This window comes from Acinonyx jubatus, chromosome A2 (genome assembly GCF_027475565.1).
Source record: "Acinonyx jubatus isolate Ajub_Pintada_27869175 chromosome A2, VMU_Ajub_asm_v1.0, whole genome shotgun sequence".
In the NCBI taxonomy this organism is placed as follows: domain Eukaryota; kingdom Metazoa; phylum Chordata; class Mammalia; order Carnivora; family Felidae; genus Acinonyx; species Acinonyx jubatus.
Window position 1 is genome coordinate 5,792,260 of NC_069383.1, and position 21,548 is coordinate 5,813,807.

Consider the following 21,548-nt stretch of genomic DNA (forward strand, 5'->3'; position numbering starts at 1 on the left):
GTCCCTGGTGCTACTTGGCGTGGCTTCTCAGGGAGAGTCCCTGGCCTCCTGGGGGTTTGTCTCCCAACCTTGGCCTTGGGGAGGGCTCAGGTTGGAGTGCAGGAAGTGGTGGAGGGGGTTGGCCGCAGGCAGAGGTGAGTGCAGCCTGGGGGCCCGTGACCCAGGGGTTGGGGGGGGGGGGGGGACTGGTGGCTGGTGGGGCCCACCCGGCGGGCAGCTGGTAAGAGCTGGGGTGGCACTCCACCGACGACGTCCGAGGGAGTTAGTCCCCAGGAGTGACCGCCCTCCCCTCCCCCCTCAGAGCGCCCCCCTTGAGCGGGGTGCACGCAGGGGTGCGCCTGGCCCAGCCTTCCCCACACTTCCCTCGCGCTTGCCCGTGGGCTGCTTGAGGGAAAGGAGGAGTTGGGACCACTTCCTCTTTCTCCTTACGCCAAGCTGGGTGTCCCCCGCAGACAGGATCCGATCCAGACCCCACCACACCGAGTCGTTGCGGGGGTCGGAGAATACGGCCGGTTGAGTGTCGCGTGAGAGACTTCGAGAACCGCCTTCAGCTCCACCGGGAGCCGCAAGGAGGAGGAAGGAGCGTTCGGTGTGCACAGCGGCCGCCCCGTCGACTGTAGGTCCAGCCGAGGTTGAGTGGCGCAATTCCTCAAATGTTGAAACAGCAGTGGGGTTTTTTTGACAACACGGTATCGTCGCTTGTTACTAACGGGGTTGATCCTTAGGCCTCAGGTTCTATATGGGCATTCGGTGTGGGGGACAGCGCGAGATCCGGACGCAGTGCGTCCCAAGCTTTCTGTGTACGACGGGAACCTCGAGCAGCACGTTCGTGCCGGACGCAGGTTCAGCTGTCACAGGGGGCCTGGAGGTGGCGTGGTGCTCCTCTCTGTGGCCCGGTTCACCTGGTCGCTAGGTGTTTACCGTTCTTGATTTTTCTGACGTTTTGTTTAAATGTCAGCTCGCGAACACCGCGGGGAAATCTGCACCCTTGTAGAGCTCGCATCTGACCTTGCACAGGGCCAGCCAGTCCCACCCCTCAGGGCGCTGAGCCTGTCCGCAGACAGCCGATTGCCTTACTGGTTGGATGGTTGGACAGAGAGCGTCTAGCGTGTCCCTCGTGTGTCCCCGAGGCGGGGCGTCGGCTCCACCAGCTGGTTACCCGCAGGTGACGGCAGGGGTGGTTGGTGTTACCTGTTTGTGCGGATGTTCGGGTTGGCTCCACTGCGTGAAAGAGGGTGCACTTCACTCCACTTCTAGGGGAGGAAACCGTCGTAAAGGGGTTCGCGACTGGTTAATGTCAGTAACCAAATCCGTTTTGTGTCCTCTGTGCGAATGTGGTAACTGGGCTTCTGAAGAAACTGGCAACTGCCAGATTTGACTTAAATTTTTTGTCACTTAATACCGTGTTCAACCACTTCTGGGCCTTTTTTTTCTTTTTTTTTTTTAACACGTTTTAACATTTCTGAAATCAATATGAGCCTTGCGATCAGTGAACAAGCGTTGCGTTGTGAAAGATCACATATTTCTTGGTGCATAAATGTGGTTTTAGATTCATTGAAGTACAGGACGTGCAGATATAAAAGTATTCAAAACTCTCCAGCTCACAATAAATACAGTTCTAAAATCACATTACAAATTTAAATGAACGTGATGGAATTTTGCTGAACCTAGGTTGCCCGGCCACTTAACCCTGTCTAGACCGCCAGCCACATCTCCCCCACACCTCTCACGCAACGTCACCCCCTTGTCACCACACCCAATGGTGTTCCTGGTTTCTTTCTCGACCTTTCAGCAGCATGGTACACGGCCGGTGACTTTGCAAGCCCTCCCCCTGCTTCTGCAAAACCACGTTTCCCCGGTTTTCCTCCATCACGCCGTGGGCACGGGTCTGCTATTTCCTTCTCTGCCAAACCTCAGTGGGCCCTTGCCCTGCCTGCACCCTCTACCCGGGTTTCTGTGGGGTTTCTGCAGGCACAGATTTCACTAGCGTGTTTCCCGAAGGCTCCAAAGCTCACACCTCCCGCCCTGACCTCTGGGCTTTTCTTCCGTGCCTCCTAGGCATCTCAGATTTATTATGTGCAAATTGAATACTGATCAAGCCCCCACCTGGGCCTCCCCCTAGACCATTTCAGGAAATGACACCACTGGCCACTGGATGCTAAAGCTGGAAAGTGGCGGGGGCGGGAGGGGGGGGGGGGGAGGGCCTCCTCTCCCTCTCCCCTCCCATCTCCCAGGCAGTCTGTCCCCGCTGCACACTGGCTTCCTGCGGCGGGTGGCACGCCCTCCAAACCCTTCCCGCTTCCCACCAAGTCAGCTTGTTGAAAACTAATTGCCTCATGTCACTCCGTCCTTACAATTCTCTAATAACAATCGTGCCAAAATCGAAACTCCCGACGCTTGAAGCCTAGCACGATCCAGCTGGCGCTTAACGTCACCGGCCACCGAGGCTGTTCTCTGGTCACTCTGGCCTCAGTGGTTCCCAGACTCTCCTCCCTGGACAACGCCCTTCCCCAGACTTCCCTTCCAGGCCTCCACATGGTTTATCGAACAGCATGGCACCCGTCACCATCCGTCATTGTGGGTCCTTGTACACACTGCATGTTCGCGGACTAAATCTGCCTGCGGCGAAGGCCGTGAGAGGTCTTTCCCCGGGACCTTGACGCCCCCACCAGCCTCTCTGAGCTCGGGGCCGGCCGAGAGAGATGTTCCAGTGCACCAGTTTTTAAAAGTAACAAGATTTGTTACTGGTTTATGAAGTCCTCTTTCTGTTTAATTTTTTAAAAATATTTTTTTTATTTTTACATTTAAGAAAAAAAATTTTTTTTTAATTTTTTTTTTCAACGTTTATTTATTTTTGGGACAGAGAGAGACAGAGCATGAACGGGGGAGGGGCAGAGAGAGAGGGAGACACAGAATCGGAAACCGGCTCCAGGCTCCGAGCCATCAGCCCAGAGCCTGACGCGGGGCTCGAACTCGGACCGCGAGACCGTGACCTGGCTCAAGTCGGCCGCTTAACCGACTGCGCCACCCAGGCGCCCCAAGAAAAAAATTTTTAACGTTTATTTTTGAGAGACAGAGCGAGACAGAGCTTGAGCGGGGGAGGGGCAGAGAGGGAGGCACAGAATCCGAAGCAGGCTCCAGGCTCCGAGCGGTCAGCACAGGGCCCGACGCGGGGCTTAAACTCACGGACCACGAGATCATGACCTGAGCCGAAGTCGGACGCTTAACCGACTGAGCCACCCCAGGCGCCCCTGTGAAGTCATCTTTGAAATCAAACAGAAGAAAAAAGTTTCAAAAACTACATTCACTTATCCTGTCTTGTGTAATTACCTGCCGGTTCCCCTTGCTGGCGCTCTGTGATTACCTGGTGACCTCACTCCGGCCCGAGACTCCCTCCGGCACTTTCTGCGGGCACGTCAGCCAGCTGCGAGTTCTCCGGAGTTTTTGTTTATCTCCTTCATTTTTCCAGGAAGACCTTGCAGGATGTCGAGTTCTAGCTGGAGAGTCTCTGCCTCAGCCCTTTCTGACCCGTCTTGGTGAGGTCTGTCGTGAGCGGCGCTGCTCGACACACAGTGCTCCCCTGGGCTCCCAGGAGAGCCTTTTCAGGTCCCCCTCGGACATCTCATTTTCCAACAGTTTCTTTTCTTTTCTCTTCTTTTTTCAGCTTTTTTGTCATCTTGCTGTTTGCTCCCGTGTCAGCGAAATGCCCGCTGATTGTTTTTGATAGATACCGTGGGGAAAAGCGGGCAGGTCAAGTATAAAGACAAGCTTTGCAAGGTGGAGTTTTCCAGGGAACTGCTTGATGGGCAAATCAGGAGTTTTCTGAGCGTGGGGCTTCCAAAGAGCAGCAACCCCAGCGTGATCCTTCCGGGGGCCGCTAGGTCGCTGGCTTTTACCCAATTGCGGCTGCTGGTTTTCAGGGCACCTCGGAGGTGGGGTCCGGGGCTGGCCGGAGGGCGAGTGACAATGCCACAGAGCTCACCCGGGCTGAGAATCCATCGCTTTTCTTCAATAAACGCTCCCTGGTTGCTGCGAGCCTTTAGTTGATTTCCAGAGTTCTGGAGAAGTCAATTTTGGGGGGACGGTTTTTGCCAATGTCCTCACCGGGTTCTCAGAGGCCCTTTACCGCGGGGCCTGTGCCGTCGCGAGGAGCCTCGGCAGGGAAACAGAAGAGTAAGTGAGCCTCTCTGTAGGGCTGCCTTCCAGAAAGTTCCCTTTGAATTCGGCCCACGTCTGCTGCGGTGTGGTTGAAATTCCCCCACCATTCACACAGGGCACTGGGACTGGGACAGCTTTTACTCGCTTCTTGAGCCTACCCCATCAAGGGCTCGTAACGAGGAAGGAGGGTGTCCTCTGCCGTGGCTCGTGCTCACAGCAGATGGCGGCAGTACCCTGTCACCGGGAAGCCAGTTGGACGGCCCAGAACATTCGCCGAGGCCTTTTAGGTTATCGTGTAAATGGAGGCAAAGAGACAATTCCTGGAGAGTTCTGGACTCAGGGAAATGTCTCCGGCTCCCGTGGGCTGCGGCCTCGCCCGAGAAGTGGGCACACTGCCGTGTGCCCCCCTGACCCAGCCTCACGGGTACTGCCCGTCCCAGCATCTCCGGGAGGGAGTGCGTGCTTGCCCGGGACCTCGGGCTGCCTGGGTGACTCCAGTCGACCAAGACTGTTGTGCATACTAATTAATAGGGGCTGCCTGGAAGGCCCCGTACTAGCGGGAAACCAGGATGCCTTCCAAAGCATTCCTCAGGAGATTCCAGAACCGTTCCAAGTCTCCTCCCCCTCCCCCAAGAGGGCAAAGGTTTACGTTAAGCAAGAAAGGTTTGCATTAAGCACAACTTCTGTGTTCCCCATCTTTACATCTTTCTGTCCCTTTGATAACCTCCTAGTGTGAAGGGGGGCGGGGAGGGTCTGTTCCAGAGTTCCAACCGGAAAGCTGAGCCCGGGCATCGGTCTCCACAGGAGGGACCTGAGGCCCAGAGACAGCTCCCAACAATCAGCCCATTAGTTTGCACCACACCCTGATTCGCACTGGAACCCCAAATAAGTGGAGCATAGATGGGACTAAGACTCAGAACGAGGCAGCCCTGGTCCCGAGTCTCCAAACGTGTGTCTCTGGGCCCCCCCCCCCCCCGCCCCCACACTCCCTGGTCTTGAGCCCTTGATCCATAAACTTCCCTCGGCCCTTGTCACGCCACAAGTATGAGAACCTCGGCTGCCCCCAAAGCCCAGCCAAGGGCAGAGTCACAGTCCTGAGGGTTGTCAGCTGCCCCCGTTTTACCTGCTGCCAGGGTCCCGCTGTTTCTGGAGCTCCCCGAGCGTCCACCCCGCTTCGCCAGCCGCAGCGGGTACGACTCCGGGATTCCTGCAACGTCACACAACTAGAGAGGCAAGACACAGGGGTGCCCGGGGGGCTCGGGCGGTTAAGATTTCTGCTCAGGTCCTCGACTCACGGTTTGTGAGATCGAGCCCCGCATCCGGGCTCTGTGCTGACAGCGTGGAGCCTGCTTGGGATTCTCTTTCTCTCTCCCTCTCTCTCTCTCTCAAATAAATAAACGTTAAAAAAAATTAGGGGTGCCTGGGTGGCTCAGTCGGTTAGGCGTCCAACTCTTGGTTTCGGCCCAGGTCATGATCTCACAGTTCAGGAGTTCGAGCCCCGCACGGGGCTCTGCACTCACAGGGCAGAGCCTGCTTGAGATGCTTTCTCTCCCTCTCTCACCGCCTCTCCCCCACTCACACTGTGTCTCTCTCTCAAAATATGTAAACTTAAAAAAAAAAAAAAAAAAAAAAAAGCCGGAGCGCCTGGGTGGCTCATTCGGTTAAGCGTCCGACTTCCGCTCAGGTCACGATCTCGCGGTTCGTGAGTTCGAGCCCCGCGTCGGGCTCTGGCCCCAGGTGTCAAGGACACCTCGATCTCCCGCCATGCTAATAAAGGAAACGCAGGTCCCTGTCTGGACCCACAGAGCTCGGTCTCCATCACACCTGCAGCGGAGAGTGTCCTGCTCTGAGGAGAGGCCGCCTGCTCCCTCAGATTCCCAGCGGGGACCCCAGTTTCCATCCTCGAAGGAGAACGATGGTGCGCACGGGAGTCAGACGGGCTCCCAAGGCCCCTCCGGCCCCCATGTTCTGGTACAGCCTAGGAAACGGCCTTGGCTTAGATTTCTGACATAGGAAGTTTCTCAGGAAATAGCAAAGGATTCTGGAAATATTAGCGGCCTCAGCAATCGGGACCTTTCACCCAGTTCTTCCTGCCACCCGAGAATGGCCCCGGGCCCCGGTGGGGGCCTGCACCTCTTGATATCTGACTTTACAGAAACAAAACAGCTCCCGCAGGGAGAGGTCACGCAGGAGGAGCTGACTTCCGAGTGTTCTGTTTTATCTTTGTGTTCCCTCTTCCAGCCCCCGTCTCGGTAGATGAGCAAAGAATCCGGGTCAATCAACACCGGAATCTCTGGCTTTTGTATGGGGCAGGGCTGTGGGGTGGTTACGTCCGGAACTTTACCCTAAAAGGCCTTACGCGGAGGGCCAGCCCGGTGTGGACAGCTGGAACAGCTGGGAAGGTTCCACTCCTCGTCTCTGACGCGGGGACTTTTTATTGTCCCGTAACAGGAACCACTCCGAGGCACGACCTCTTCTGTGCCTGTAACCGGAGCGTCGCGTGAAGCTGTAAAATGTTGGGAACAGTTTGACGTCCGCCACTGAGGCCCAGGGGCCGCCGCCCCACCTCAGGTCAGCGGTTCTCGAACATGGGCCTCAGAGGCACCTGAAGGTAAGACGCACAGGGGCCTCACCCTAGAACTTCCGATTCTGGGGGTCCAGGTGGAGCCCCAGACATCCTCGCGTCTGACAAGTGTCCAGGGCCGTGGCTGCCACTGTTGCTGCTGGGCCAGGGGCCACATTTTGAGAACCACGGACTCAGGCCATGATACCCGCAAAGAAGGGGGGCACAGGCCGGAGTCCCACGCCTGCAGGATCTCACAGTGTAGGGGGGGTGACCTACCTCCCGCTTTGCCTGGGACCCGGAGGCAGCTGTAGGTTGAACTGTATCCTCCCAAAAGCTGTATTGAAGTCCTGGTTCCGGGTACCTGTGAACGTGGCCTTACTTGGAAATAGGGGCTTTGCAGAGGTCATCAGGTTGAGTGGGGTCACACCGGAGCAAGATGGGTCCTAATCCACTGACTGACGTCCTTATAAGAAGAGGAAATTTGCCAGATTGAAGGCAGAGGTGAAGGCAGAGATGGGCGGGGAGGAGGCCACAGGCCAGCCACACGAAAGCAGAAGCATGGAACATTCTCCCTCGGAGCCTCCAGAAAAGGAACCCAGGCTGTCGACGTCTGGCCTCCAGGACTCTGAGGGGCGGTAAATTCCTGTCATTTCAAGCCCCCCAATTTGTGATGCTCTGCTGGGGCTGCCCTAGGGCCCTCCCACAGGGGCTGTCTCGCAACCTGGGACTTTCACTTTTTAAAAAAATCTCTTTAATGTTTATTCATTATTTGAGAGAGAGAGAGAGAGGGAGAGAGAGAGAGAGAGAGAGAGAACCAGTGGAGGAGGGGCAGAGAGAGAGGGAGACACAGAATCCGAAGCAGGCTCCAGGCTCCAAGCTGTCTGTACAGAGCCCGATGCAGGGCTCAAACCCATGAACTGCGAGCTCGAGTTGGATGCTTAACCGACTGAGCCACCCAGGTGCCCCGGGTCTTTCGCTTTTAGAACTAGGACAGCTCGAGGCGCCTGGGTGACTCAGTCAGTTGGACGGCTTAGGTCATGATCTTCAGATCCATGAGTTCGAGCCCCACGTCAGTCTCTGTGCTGACAGCTTGGAGCCTGGAGCCTGCTTCAGATTCTGTGTCTCCCCCTCTCTCTGCCCCTCCCCTGCTTGTGCTCTCTCTCTCTCTCTTTCTCAAAAATAAACATTAAAAAACTTAAAATTTTTTTGATAAATAAATAATAAAACTAGGACAGCCCTTGGGGCACCTGGGTGGCTCTATCCGTTGAGCATCCGACCCTCGGTTTTGGCTCAGGTCATGATCTCAGGGTTGTGAGATCGAGCCCCACTTCAGGCTTTGTTCTGACAGTGCAGAGCCTGCTCGGAATTCTCTCTCTCTTTCTCTCTGCCCCTTCCCCGCTTGTGCTGTCTCTCTCTCAAATAAATAAATAAAAATTTTAATAATAATAATAATAAATAACACCAGCACAGCACTGGCAAACCGGAGCCCCTTGGCTAGGACATCCTAAAGGACACATGGCCAGAACTCTCCAGTTTACAAAAGAGGAAGCTGAAGTTCAGAGTTGTGACCTGTTGTCCAGTCTGTTTCGGCCGCTATGACGTGGAACGCCACAGGCTAGGGGGGTCGGAGCAAGGTATTTGTCATCGTCCGGAGGCGGGGAGTCCAAGATGAAGGCCTGAAAGCCCGGGCACATTTTGGTGTCTGGTGATCGGCGCTTCCTGGTTCCCAGACAGCGGTCCTCTGGCTGTGTCCCCTCATGGTGGAACAGGAGCTTTTGCCCGAGGGCACTACGCCCATTGGGCGCCTCCCACCACCCCCTCATAGCGTCACCTTGTACATCCACTTGCCACATATGATTCGAGGGGGACGCGTACGTTCAATGCATCGCACCTGACAAGGATCGTCTAGCAAATTCATGTGAGACCCAAGCCTCGCACCCGTTTTCTAAGAGTTGACCGTGATCCCCGGAGGAGTCACATCCGTGTGAATGCATAACGTGTACACGCGTGTGTGAATGTGAGTGGCCGTCCGACCAAGCCATCCAGGGTGCGGTGGGGGCTCTTTGTGCAGATTCAGATGCAGTAGGGTCGAGGCAGAGCTCTAAAAGGTGCATTTCTTGGGGCGCCTGGGTGACTCAGTCAGTTGAGCGTCCGACATCGGCTCGGGTCATGATCTCATGGTCTGTTGGTTCGAGCCCCGCGTCCGGCTCTGCGCGGACAGCTCGGAGCCTGGAACCTGTTTCGGATTCTGTGTCTCCCTCTCTCTCTGCCCCTCCCCCACTCATGCTCTATCTCCCCCAAAAATAAATATAAACATTAAAAAAAAATTTTTTTTAACGTGCATTTCTGACAAGTGCGAGGTGATGCTGATGCCCTGGGACCAGAGGCCATGCTGCCTCGGTTTACACAACCCCTCAGGAGGGTGCAGCCCCTGGAATAAATAAAGATCGTGCACCGCTTGCCCGGACGATGGGGACCCACGTTCTCACCCTTCCTCTGCCACCAGGTGGACGGTCCACATTTCTGGATTCACCTTTGTGTTTCCATCTGCAAAATGAAGAATCATTTGAACTGAATTGGTCGTTCCCAACTATGCATGTTTCAAGCTGCATTAAGGTGTGCTGCTGCGAGAATTTAAATTTCCCACTTTTTGGCCCAAATAAAGGTGTTTTCAATTTTAAGGCTGTTTTCCCTACAGTTTTCCTTTAACAGATAGCAGGTGCAGCCACTTGCGGTTGTGATTGGATCCCAAATTATACATGGATTTTTCGAGTATCAAGTCCTCCGCCAGGCCTGGTAGCATCCCCGGGGTGGGGGGTGGGGCGGGGGGGGCAGTGAAACCCGCCGACGGAGCCTTCAGTCCACCCGCCAGGTTTGCACTGTCGCCCCCTAGAGTCTGAGAGAGGCACAAATCTCGGTGCTGATTTCTTCCACATTTCCGGACCGTCTACACCTCCCACCCGTGGATGGGGTCCCAAGGCCTGCCCTCTGCCCATGGGGCACACACGACAGAGCAGGCCAGTGCCCCACGGCCACTCACAGTTGCTGGTTGTGACCTGTGACCGGTGCCAGCGACCTGAGAGGCTTTCCGTGTTTTCTCCCTCATTTTCTGAGGTCCCTTCTCGGGGTTTCTGGGTTCAGGGTGAAGGAAGATCTGAAAGCGGGGCTCCCTGGGAAAGGGAGAGGAACCGGACCCACTGGGAGATGCTCTGCCCTGGGTTCTGCGTGTTAAGTGGCTCCAGGCAGGAGGGAGGGGACAGAGATGGCATAATGTGCCCCTGGTCAGCCAGGTGTCCTGGCCCCAAGCCCTGGAAGGAGGAGCTCTGTGGGATTTGAGGTTCCGATAGAGTGAGTCCCTTTCTCTGCTTCCACAGACCCCAGCTTTGAGTGGGGCCAAGGGGCCGTGTCTTTTAGGCTTTCTGGTCCAACTGGCCACCCCAGAGTACAGCCCTCATCCTGCCACCGTCTCCTGATGGGTGACTGGCCACCAACAGCTCGAGTGTGACCCTTCCTGAGGGCACCATAGCGCCTGGCCTTTGGGCTCACACACACCCTCGTTTCAGACAGGTGTCCCTCCTGTCCACCTGCTGCCCTCTGCTGGACCCTCCTGGATTCGAACAGGAAGACACGATGCTCCCGTCATCCTTTACCCCCGCTGGGGCAGAGCTCCTGCTGTGGACTAGTTTTGGTTTTTTAAATTTTTTTAATGTTTATTTGTTTTTGAGAGACAGAGACAGAGCGCGAGCAGGGGAGGGGCAGAGAGAGAGGGAGACACAGAATCCGAAGCAGGCTCCAGGCTCCAAGCTGTCAGCACAGAGCTGGACGCGGGGCTTGAACTCACGAACCGCGAGATCGTGACCTGAGCCGAAGTCGGACGCTTAACCGACTGAGCCACCCAGGCGCCCCTGCACTCTAGTTTGGATCCGAAAGCAAAACCCCTTTCCCAGTGTGAACTCCACAAACTTCTCATCCTATTTGTGACGCTACTATGGAAATCACGTCCCCACTTGTATTAGCCAACTGTGCCCACATGACCTGCCTCTTTCTGCCCATTGTGCCTCTGCCCCCAACTGATGGGGTGCCCCCACCCCAGTTCTCAGCCACCATCAAGACTAAGACCATGTGGGGCGCCTGGGTGGCTCAGTCGGTTATGCATCCAGGTCTTGGTTTCGGCTTTGGTCATGATCTCACGGTGTCATGGGTTTGAGCCCCATGTCGGGCTCTGCACTGACAGCTGGGAGCCTGGAGCCTGCTTCACATTCTGTGTCTCCCTGCCTCTCAGCTCCTCCCCTGCTCATGCTCTGTCTCTCAGTAATAAATAAACGTTAAAAAAATAATAAAATAATAATAATAAAAATAAAGAAAGAAACTTAAAAAAAATGTACGAATTGTAATCTCTTTGAAGGTAAGGGCACGAATTTTGCATTCAAATCCGAGCCCCATTGCGTACTTATTCTGTGACCTCAGGCCAGTGACTTACTCTGTGCCTCACTTTCTGCATCTACAGAATGGGGGTGGTAATAATACCTGCCTCTTAAGATTGCTGAGGGACTTAAGTGGCATAATATACGTTGTGTTAGTTGGTTGGTCCCTGGCTGCATAAACGCTGTGAGATTACTGTCCCTGGTGTTGAACTTGCTTTAATTCTAAGCCTTCCTGCTACCCGCCCCCCAGTAATTGGGGGTGTCATTATTATAACCACCACTAGGGGTCAGGCTTTGGCACCTCTCACTTACCAAGCACACTTCTCCGGTGGGAGAGGGGCCAAGGAGAACCCAAACGTTCAACTTTTGTGGCTCCCACCCTTTCTTTCCCTGCCCTAATCCAATACTCACTTCCTCCGCTGGAGACCTCCAGCCCCTCCTCTGGGAGGGAGATACGTTCGGTCTTCTAGAAGTAGACCTAAAACAGGGCAGAGCCAGAACCCTGTGAGGCTTGGCCCTGAGCAACCCGGAGGAAACTTTCACCCCTTCCCCCCGGAGGTTCAAGGCCCCAGTGGTCCACAGACAGGCCCCCCTCAGAGGGGCGCAGATTCTGGCTAAAGGAGCTCCCTCCCTGTCCACCAGTGGCCAGGCTGTCCCCAAGCTGCCCAGTGCACTTTCCGGGCACACACTAACCCAACCCCAACATCCCGATGCTAACATGGTACCATTGGTGTACTCACCCTCATTTACTCCTGCATTTATGCAGCCTTGGCTGCATCCAGTGGAGGTGAAGGTAAGTTCCTGCTTCACCCAGCAATTTCACACAGAGGCGTGGCCCCCAGACTCTGCGGGATTGGCCCCTGGGGCATTTGGACATTTGAAGGTGTTTCCATTCGTCAGAATAATAGAGGAGGGACAAGCCTTTAATGGGCAGGGACCAGGGGTATTTGATATCGTGCAACAAGCAACAAGGAACAGTCCTACGATTTCACCCCAAACACACTGTATTCTTTGCGTGTTTTTTTTTAATGTTTATTTACTTGAGAGAGAGAGAGAGGCAGCAGAGGAGGGGCAGAGAGAGACACACACACAGAACCCGAAGCAGGCTCCAGGCTCTGAGCTGTCAGCACAGAGCCCGACGTGGGGCTCGAACTCACAAACTGAGAGATCATGACCTGAGCCTAAATCAAGAGTTGGACACTTAACAGACTGGGCCACTATTTCAGAAACTGGGGTCACAGACAGTACAATAACAGTAAAAATATTCAGAAGGATACTTGTACAATGTTACCACACTGTAAAAATGTATATTATTTCCAGGTACACACATAAGAAAGGCATGAAAACATTCAAAGAAATAATAAACACAAAAATCAGGCTAGTGGGTATTTCTGGAGAAAGAAGGCTTTTTTTTTTTTTAATGTTTATTTGTTTTTGAGAGCAAGAGAGAGCACAAACAAGGGAGGGGCAGAGAGAGAGGGAGACACAGAATCCGAAGCAGGCTCCAGGCTCCGAGCTGTCAGCACAGAGCCCGACGCAGGGCTCGAACCCACAAACTGCGAGATCACGCCCTGAGCCGAAGTTGGACACTTAACCGACTTAGCCACCCCAGTGTCCCCAAAATAAAATTTATATCTAAAAAAAAAAGAAAGATCCTTAATTTTCCCAGTTAAAAATAAGGGAACAGACTTTCCATCCCTCGTTTTTCTTCTAGACTTTCTCTCTCAGTTCATCTCATATGTATGCACGTCTCTTAATGGCTAAATAAAGCGGCTTGCCAGACTGAAAACTCAGGAATGTTTCCTCCAGGAGCTGGGAGCCACCTCTCTGAAACATAATCATCAGGGTAGATATCGCCCCACCTCCCGGTTTCCTGGGTGGAGAGGGCTTAACGCCAGCTGTCCCTTTACTCTGAATTGCAAAACCTATCTCCCAGCACAAAGATACAAGGAAATCAGCAATTTCTCTTGAGAACACACGTGTGACAAGTCACAGCTGCCTGACTACATAAAAGACTGAGATGTCCTGGTCTTTGCAATCTCTGCAGCAGATGGCCTGTGATACACTTCACATTCAAGTTTAATGCTTATTCAATAATACAACGGTTTTCTTCCTCTTCTACCTGTATGAACAGGCTTCCTGGGTTGGGAGATTGTGCTTTTAATTATATTTCCCCAACAGGGCCCGTGTCGGGAGGCAAACGCTGGAATGTGTGGTTTGGCCAGCGTGGATTCCTGTGGGGGCCACGGCAGGGCCAGGTCCGCTGAGAGGCCTATCCTTGGACAGCCTCCCGGAACAGGGGCAAGGTCACCCTGGTGCCCCCAAGAATTGCGTGACCTCCTCTTCTGAGTCGGAGGCGTCTCATCTGTGAAATGGTGCTGAAAAATACTTTCTCAAAGTAGGAATCAAAGTAGGGATCAAGGATGAGCATTGATTGGGGGTAGGGGACAGCATTCAGGGAGCAAGAACGAAGGAGGGGAGGAAGAAGGGAGGACCACTTGGCATAGAGATGGGGCTGTGGGGGGACAGCCACCAGGCATTGGGGGCCATCGGAGCGGTGGTGGTACGTTTCGGGTGGGGCTGGAAGGTGAGACCAGAGCAGCAGGCAGGGGGCCAGGCAAGGGCTGTCTTCTTTGCTCCCAGGAGCTAGGTTCCGTCCTTGTATCCTTGTTACTGAGAAAAAACTCCGTAACAGCCTGAACGTGGGTGACCAGGTGAGAAAGGGACGGGGCGGGAGGTCTGGGAAGGCTCTGTGCCCAAGGAAGGGGCAGCACGGATCCACACCCTGAGCGCTAGAGACGCCCCAGCCCAAGGCAGGGGGGAGGCAGTGGGGCCCGGCACGTGTGTGTGTGTGTGTGTGTGTGTGCGCGCGTGCGCGCGCGCGCGCCCCTGACTCAGCAGGGACCGCCGGCGGGCTGGGGTCAGAGGCAGAGTAGACCCTAGGGGTGCTGGCTGGGGCTCGCTGGGCCGCGATGACCCGGCAGGCACCCGGCCGTCCCCGGGCAGGGGCGGGGCGCATGGCCGGGCTCCCGGCACCCGGGGTTCGGTCCCACGGGCGGCCGGGGCGGGGCGGGGCGGCCCCAGGCGGGCTTAGCGCACCGGACAACACTAACGCCCGGGCCAGCAAATCTTTTGTCCGGGGCGGCGCTGACCCAGCAGGGCGCCGCCCGCTTATAAAGGGGCCTGCAGCCCGAGGGGCGGGGACACCATGGCGCAGTGCTCCGGCAAGGTGAGTGTGGTCCCTCCGGCCCGACGTTAACGACGTTACCCACACTGCGTTCCACTTTTCCCCCGTTCCGGGGAGGCGGGGGCCAAACCTAACTCTTTGCACCGTTCGCCCTTTGCATCTAACAGACCTGAGCGAAATTGGCAAAATGTCCTACCCAAACCGGGCGCCCTGGCCTCTCTGGTGTGGGAGGTGGGAAGGCCCCGTCCCCACCCCCTCCATCAGTGGCTCTGGAGAGGTTTGAGGGATCCTGGAATCCTGTGGGTGACTAGTTCTCCCTAAATATCTCTGGGCCATCGGCCAGGCCTGTCTTGGGCAGGAAGGTGGCAAATTTGGATCTCCCCCAACCATTCTCGCTGGCTAATCCGTGCAGCCTCTGTCTCCAGGGGCGGCATTCAGGGTTAGTGCGTGAGCACATTATTCAGTCTGCACTGGCTAGGTTATGCGTCAGTAACAGACAACCCCCAAGAGCCCCTCGCGCCCCTGCACACCCTCCCCCAGGCCCAGAGGCACAGCTGGGGAGTCACGCCCTGGGCTCTCAGAGCTTCTGCCCAAGGGGCCCAGAAGGGAAGTCCTTGGCATGGGCACAAATGATTACACCGGTTACCAGGCCCCAGGAAACGTTAATTTGTACTTTGCCAGGGCCCTTCGAGGCGCACAATTCTTGAAAACCAGATAGTTACTGAATGGTTGGAGTTTCAGGGTCCACCGCAGTAAATGAACTTTGGGGTTGATAGCGTGCATGGTGTTTAGTTTAGGGACAAGGAGAACCTGTCCGTGCTACGTTGCCATAGGACATGGTGTCTGAACTGCCCACTGAGTTGGTAATGTTCCAGATCTGACACATGCCTGTCACCCACAGGAGAGGCCTAGTACACAAAGGGACGAGTTGCATTGAAAAAGCCCCCTTTTTAGCCATTAATCCCTGCACCAGGCTCTGACTGGTCTCCCTGCATTCAGTGTCTCCCGTTAAGGGGCCCGGTCCCAGGCGCCCGACTTTCTGAAAATTCATTGTTTGGTTATGATGATGGGGTTGTGGGTGAAATGCTTTTTTTCTGAAAACACTTGGATGTTAGGTTTTAACAATGAACAAAAATTGAGTGTAAAGAATGCAGTGGGAGGGGCGCCTGGGTGGCTCAGTCTGGTTGAGCGTTGACTTCGGCTCAGGTCGTGATCCCGCAGTTGGTGGGTTCGAGCCCCGCGTCGGGCTCTGTGCTGACAGCTCAGAGCCTGGAGCTGCTTCGGATTCTGTGTCTCCCTCTCTGTCTCTGCCCCTCCCCTGCTTGCACTCTGTCTCTCTCTCTGTCTCTCAAAATTAAACATTAAAAAAAACTTTTTTTTAATGCGTTGCGAGTTTGAAAGGAGCCCGTTTTCAAATGGGCCAGGGACAAAGGGGGAATCCCTGTCCCCAGATATTTTCTGAAATTTGGTTGCTCAACCGTGAGCTCCTAGAGTAAGGAGGGCCAGGCCCCGGACCTCAACCCACCTTGCATTCATTCCTTCACCCAGCTAACAGTGTTGAGCCCCTGCTGTACGCAGCTGGCCTGGGAATCAGGGTTCAATCGAGGGTGTTGGACCCCAGCTGTCTGCTCCCAAGACTGAAAGGAGAAAGCCCCTGACCCTGAGCCCTCTAACCTGGCCTTTCTAGATCACCTTCTATGAAGGCAAGCACTTCACGGGACGGAAACTCGAGGTCTATGGGGACTGTGACAACTTCCAGGACCGAGGCTTTATGAACCGGGTGAACTCCATCCGCGTGGAGAGCGGAGCCTGGGTCTGCTACGATCACCCCGACTTCCGGGGCCAACAGTTCATCCTGGAGCACGGCAACTACCCTGACTTCCTCTGCTGGAACGGCCACAACGACCACATGGGGTCCTGCCGGCCCGTGGGGATGGTGAGTGGGCCTCTGGCTGGGGGCCTCCTGCCAGAGTGACCGAGGGTCCGTGCTGCATGGTCTTCCCAGCTTTAAGATCTGATGAGGCTGTGGGATGTTTTAAAAGGCAGAGATGCCCCCCCCTCCCCACAGACCCGCCATCTCCTCCCCCCCCCAACCCGTGTGTGGGCTGGCATGGGAATGAACAGGAGAGCCAGAGCCAGCTTCTGGAAGTCCTGTTTGTGTTTTTGAGAGAGTGGGGGAGGGGCAGAGGGAGAGGGAGAAAGGATCCCAAGCAGACCCCAGGCCCAGCACAGAGCCCGATGCAGGGCTCGATCTCACCAAGCGTGAGGTCATGACCTGAGCCCAAATCAAGAGTTGGTCGGTCGCTTCACCGCCTGAGCCCCCCAGGCGCCCCTGCCCCTGGAGTTTCTATACCTGACAGTTACAGGCACGTATCAGGGAACCACCTTCCATTTCTGATCCCAAAATCTTGCTGAACTTTCCACTTAGAATGCTGTTGGAAATATTAGAAGTTTCGATTTGCAACTGGACGGGGGAGAATGTAACCTAAGCAGGGCTGATTCGGGCCTGGTGTGTCCGCTCCTGTGGGTCATTTTGTGGTGCTTTTCAGGCGGCTTTGATGCTCTGGCTGTGGAATGACTGAAGGAGGTGACTAAGTCACCAGCTGGTCCTCGGGGAATTTGGGGGCAGGTCTCTGGGAGCCACACGAGTGGCTGTCATCTCACAGCGTGGCCCAGTGTGTGTAGGGAGAGCGTAGGAGGGACGTCACTACCCACGGTGATCGTTCATGTCTGCCCACCGCCCCCCCCCCCCCCCGCGAAGGGGGATCCGAGGACGTAGGATTCACACAAGTTACAAGTGCTAGCTGACCGGCTCTGAGGTCCACATGGTCAGGTGGGAAATGGCAGATTCCTGAACCAGAGGGTCCTCAGAGTCTCAGCCGTGTGTCTGTAGAAGGACCTGTCCCTGGATGTGGGGGCCAGGTGGTCCTAAGTGAACATCTTAGGAACCCCAGGGAAGGGGCCTCCTGTATGGGGGCCCCCCTCTCTCTTCCACACGAGTCCGGGGCTTTGGCATCTCAGATTGGAAGTATGCTCCCTTAGTATTTCCACTAGGCCAGAGACATTTGGAAAAAGGAGTTAATGTGGTTGGCCCTGGATCTTGCATACTGCTGTTTAAAAAGAAAAAAAATTTAAGCTTATTGATTTAGAGACAGAGCGTGAGCAGGGGAGGGGCAGAGAGAGCCGGAACGAGAGAGAATCCCAAGCAGTCTCCACACTGCCAACGCAGAGCCCGATGTGGGGCTTGAACCCACAAAACCGTGAGATCATGACCTGAGCTGAAACTCAGTGTCAGGCCCTTAACCTTAACCGACTGAGCCACCCACATGCCCGTGCATAATGCTGTTTATATGTAAACTATCCCGGAGCCTGCTGGCAAATGGCCCTCCTCTTCGGAAATGCAAGGAATCTTATAGGGAGCTATATAGTGTCATCCCAGTAAGCCAGCTGGGATTCCAGCAAATGAGATCTCTGTTATTTGTTTTAGATTTTTGGCTTCGTGGTTTAATAAAAGTTTCTGTTACAGTTTGTAAAATACTATCCTTGAGAGGCTTGCCCGTGGCCTGAGGCCCCAGGGTGGGGATGAAGGGCAGAGGAATGCGTTGGTGTGGCTGGGGCCTACGTCCTCCAGTGCAGGCACCAGAAGGGAACCCAGCGGCCCAGGCCCTGGTCAGAGCTCGGCCACTGTGTCCCCCGGCGGTCTGGGCCGCTCCAACCCTTGGATTCTTTAGTTGAGGAGAGAGGAGATTGGACTGGTCCAGGGGCCCTGAAGCCTTTTAAAGTGATCGACCCCTCTCATCCAACCAGATCTCATGTCCCAGAACAAGCAGAGTGCTGGGTGGGCCACTTAGGTTGGGGTGGCAAGCACTCACCGGCCCCCCCCCCCAGCATCGGGTGCCCTGAGCCCCGGGGCGATTCTGAGTTTCTGGCCACGTGGGTTCTGTGTTGGGGGGGAATGGGACTCAGCGCCCTTTGCCTTCTTTCCTTCCTCGCTCCCGCGGGCCCGCAGCATGGGGAGAATTTCCGCATGGAGATCTTCGAGGGGTGCAACTTCACCGGCCAGTGCCTGGAGTTTCAGGACGACTGTCCCTTCCTGCAGAGCCGGGGCTGGGCCAAGAACTGTGTCAACGCCGTCAAGGTGTATGGGGACGGCGCGTGAGTAGAGGCCGCAAGGCCGCCGACCGCGGCCCGGCTGGGCCCTGCGCAGCCAAGTGTGTGGGGAGGCCGCTGGGCGGGCCCGACCCCAGCAGCGGGGGAGGCCCGGCACCCCCTCAGCTGCCTCCTCTACCCCAGTCAAGCAGCGGGGAGGCTTCCTCCGTGGCCCCAGAAGGCCGTGGTGAGGAGACATGGGGCCCCAGAGGTAGGCCTCCCCAGTGGGAGCAGACGTAGCAGGGCCCTTTGCGGACTAACGGTTCTCTAAGATTAGACTGAGCTCGGGGACAGTACTTTGGTCCCCTCGAACCAGAGGAAGCCCGCTCACCCTGCACATCCCGGTCCTACTCGGCCAAGGGGACCCCTGAGCTGGAGCTCTCCTACTGAGCGGGCAGACCCCTGCCACACAGCCCCTCCGGGGAGCTGGACGTCATGGCGGCTCACTTCCAGCGGACAGGTTGTGGCCACGGGGGTTTTGCCCAGGGCGTGTCTGCCCTGCTCCTGGAGAGTGGTCAGGACCCCCGTGCTGGCCTGGCTTCTGCCAGCCCCCCGTATAGTCACCTCCTCCTGTGAGCCAGTGGGTAGCGTCATCTCCGTTTACAGAGGAGCAAGCAGAGGCTCCGAAAGTGACCTGGCCCCTGCTCGCTCGTGAACGTCAGGGGTGGCAGCCAGGCGTCAAGTCAGAGTGTCCCTGGTGTGGAGCAGGGAGCCTCCCCTGACCTCAGTCCCGGCCCCTCTGCAGAAGAGCCCCACGCGGGTTCCGGGAACGTGGCTCCCGTCACAGCAGCCAAGGGGTCCAGTTGCTGTCTGTGTGCCCGAGGTGGGGGATCAGGGCACGTCGCGAGAGGTTCAAGAGTGGTCACGGGAGGGACCGAATGGAGGTTGTGGCTGAGCCAGAGGGAGCACTGGACCCCTCGCCTCCCCGCCCCCCCCCCGGGGGGTTCTCTCCTCCTTCCCAGAGTCCCAGGGGGACTCAGCTCCCTCCCTGCTATTTCTCTGTCACTCTGACTCTATCCAGGGTTCCTTTTCTCCTGTCTGCCTTTCTCTGCCTTTCAGAAATGTTTGTCCTCAGTTGAAGGCCTCTGGGAATCCGGGGGTAGAATTCCAGAACAACAGTTTGCCTGGAAAACGACCGGCTAAATTATGTCTCGTGAGGCCAGAGTCATACCTTTGCGTGGAAGGTGTCCTGAGACCCCAGCCACAGTCCCCCAACACCCACCCTGGGAAGACTCCAGGGGCCTCTTTAGGAAAAGGGGGCGGGGGAGGGTGGGAGCTAAGAGTTTTGAGTGCAGGGGCCCGGGGTCTCCCGGAGCTCCTGCTTACTCAGCGGCTGTGTATGGCCAGCCCCACATCTCACCCAGGGCTCTGCTCTCCTCCCTACGGGGGTTCACCCTTTGCTCCGGTGACTACCTTTAAAAAAAAAAAAAAAGTAAGCCCTTGGCCAGGGTGATGGCCTGGACCACCGGGTCTGGGGGTGGTGACCTCCGTCAAGCCCTTTCCTGGGGTCTGATGGGGAGCCTCCAGGCAGGTCTCCCTACTACCTCCCAGACACCAGCCGCGGTGTTCCGCTGGTTCCCGAGTCAGCTCAGGATCGACCTGTCCCCACAGACACAGGTTCTGGGGGGCATTTGGAGGGAAATGTGCCAGGTCACTCTCCCTACTTCCTGCTACCCCCCAAAGAGCACAGTCCCTGCTGTGGATGGGCCATGCCCCCTCCTCCCTCCCTCTTCATGCCTGGTCCCCAAAGTCACAGCAGGAAGCCCGGGAGACATTTACTGCAGAGGCCCAGCCTGTCCTTCCTCTTCTTCCTTTTGGGGACTCCTGCATATACGCCCCGAAACCTTGGGCCTGAGCCACCCACGGGCATGAGGAGGGGGAGGAGGGGGGGAGGGGCAGGAAGGCTAGGGGTGTGGGGAGGCCAGGGTGAGCCAGGTCTGCCCTGAGCTCCCCAGCGGCTCACGTACTGGGCCTCTCTCTTCATTCCTGACCCCTGACCCTTGTGCAGACTGCGCCAGGAGCCAGATGTGGAGTCGGGATGGGGCAGGAAGGGGGTGGCCGGGGAAGCTGCCCTCTGCAGGCGACTCGGGCCGTGGGGGGGGGGGGGGGGGAGGGGGGTGGCGTGTGACTTGGGCAGTCACTCCCTTCTCTGGGCGGGCTGGGCTCAGAAACTCTGAGTCTGTGTCTCAGCCAGGAGAAGGCTCCTTCAGCAGCCGAGTGCTTTGGGGGGGCGAGGGCCACAGTGGGGTTCGCTGCAAAGACAGAGTCAGGGCACCCCATGGCCTGGGCCGGAAGGACCCCAGCGACCGGATCAGGGCGTGTAGCCCCGCTTTGCTTCCCGCGGTGGAAGAGCCAAGGGTGAGGGAGCATCAGGAGGGAGGAGGAGAGACCAGCCCCACAGGCCCTGCCCCATACCTCTCCCCCTCAGCTCGGGCCCCCACATTGGCCGGGAGGGGTGAGGGGTGGCGGGCAGGCGGGAGGCGGTCAGACCCTGTGCTGCTCAGCGGCTCACGGCCGCCTGGCCTCCCTCTGGCCGCAGGTGGGTCCTGTACGAGGAGCCCAACTACCACGGCCGCATGTACCTGGTGGAGCGGGGTGACTTCCGCAACTACTCGGACTGGGAGGCCCACAGCTCTCGCGTCCAGTCGGTCCGCAGGGTGGTCAACTTCTTCTAGCGGCAGCCCCTTCCGGCCCCACCCTGGGCTCAGACCCTGAGGAATAAAGATCATGGAAAAGGAGAGCTGAGCTGGCCTGAGTGATTTCCCCGCCCCTCCCTGACCGTGGGGCAGCCGGCAGGGCACCTGGGCCCCGGGCTCAGGCCGGGGAGCTGAGGGCGGCGGAAGGGGCCAGAAGGGATCTACAGGCCCTGGCGCCGAGCCCTTTCATTTGACACGGGAGAGGCGTGCGCCCTGAGCGGGAAGGACAGCCTCCGGTCCCAGAGCCAGCTCCCCGTGGAGCCAGGATAGGGCCAGAGCGCCTGTTAGGGGAGAGTCGGGGAGAAGTAAGGGGGGGCTGAGGCCGCTGCTCCCTCCTGGCTGTGCCTCTCCTGACTCAGCAGCCCCGG

At 56.8% G+C, this 21,548-nt stretch overlaps 1 protein-coding gene and 1 long non-coding RNA gene across 5 annotated transcripts; one reads left to right on the forward strand and one right to left on the reverse strand.

Annotated features, from left to right (window-relative positions):
* Positions 1-14,202: 14,202 nt before the first annotated feature.
* On the forward strand, positions 14,203-21,215 carry CRYGN (crystallin gamma N). 2 transcript variants are annotated; one of them, XM_053217854.1, is made up of 4 exons: positions 14,203-14,377; positions 16,023-16,271; positions 18,345-18,490; positions 19,544-20,368. In XM_053217854.1, the coding sequence occupies exons 1-4, from the start codon at positions 14,357-14,359 to the stop codon at positions 19,935-19,937; spliced, it is 810 nt and encodes a 269-aa protein (XP_053073829.1). In that variant the 5' UTR covers positions 14,203-14,356; the 3' UTR covers positions 19,938-20,368. The 2 variants fall into 2 exon arrangements, with proteins under 2 accessions (XP_053073829.1, XP_026907053.1); XM_027051252.2 differs by lacking the exon at positions 19,544-20,368 and adding an exon at positions 21,024-21,215 and having other exon boundaries at positions 14,225-14,377.
* Positions 17,813-21,548, reverse strand: LOC128314678 (uncharacterized). Of its 3 annotated transcripts, XR_008296549.1 has the most exons (3): positions 21,286-21,412; positions 21,067-21,195; positions 17,813-18,442 (listed from the first exon to the last, which is right to left on the reverse strand). It is a non-coding gene; the product is annotated as an uncharacterized LOC128314678 (long non-coding RNA). The 3 variants fall into 3 exon arrangements; XR_008296547.1 differs by lacking the exon at positions 17,813-18,442 and having other exon boundaries at positions 19,730-21,195; positions 21,346-21,548; XR_008296548.1 differs by lacking the exon at positions 17,813-18,442 and having other exon boundaries at positions 19,730-21,195; positions 21,286-21,548.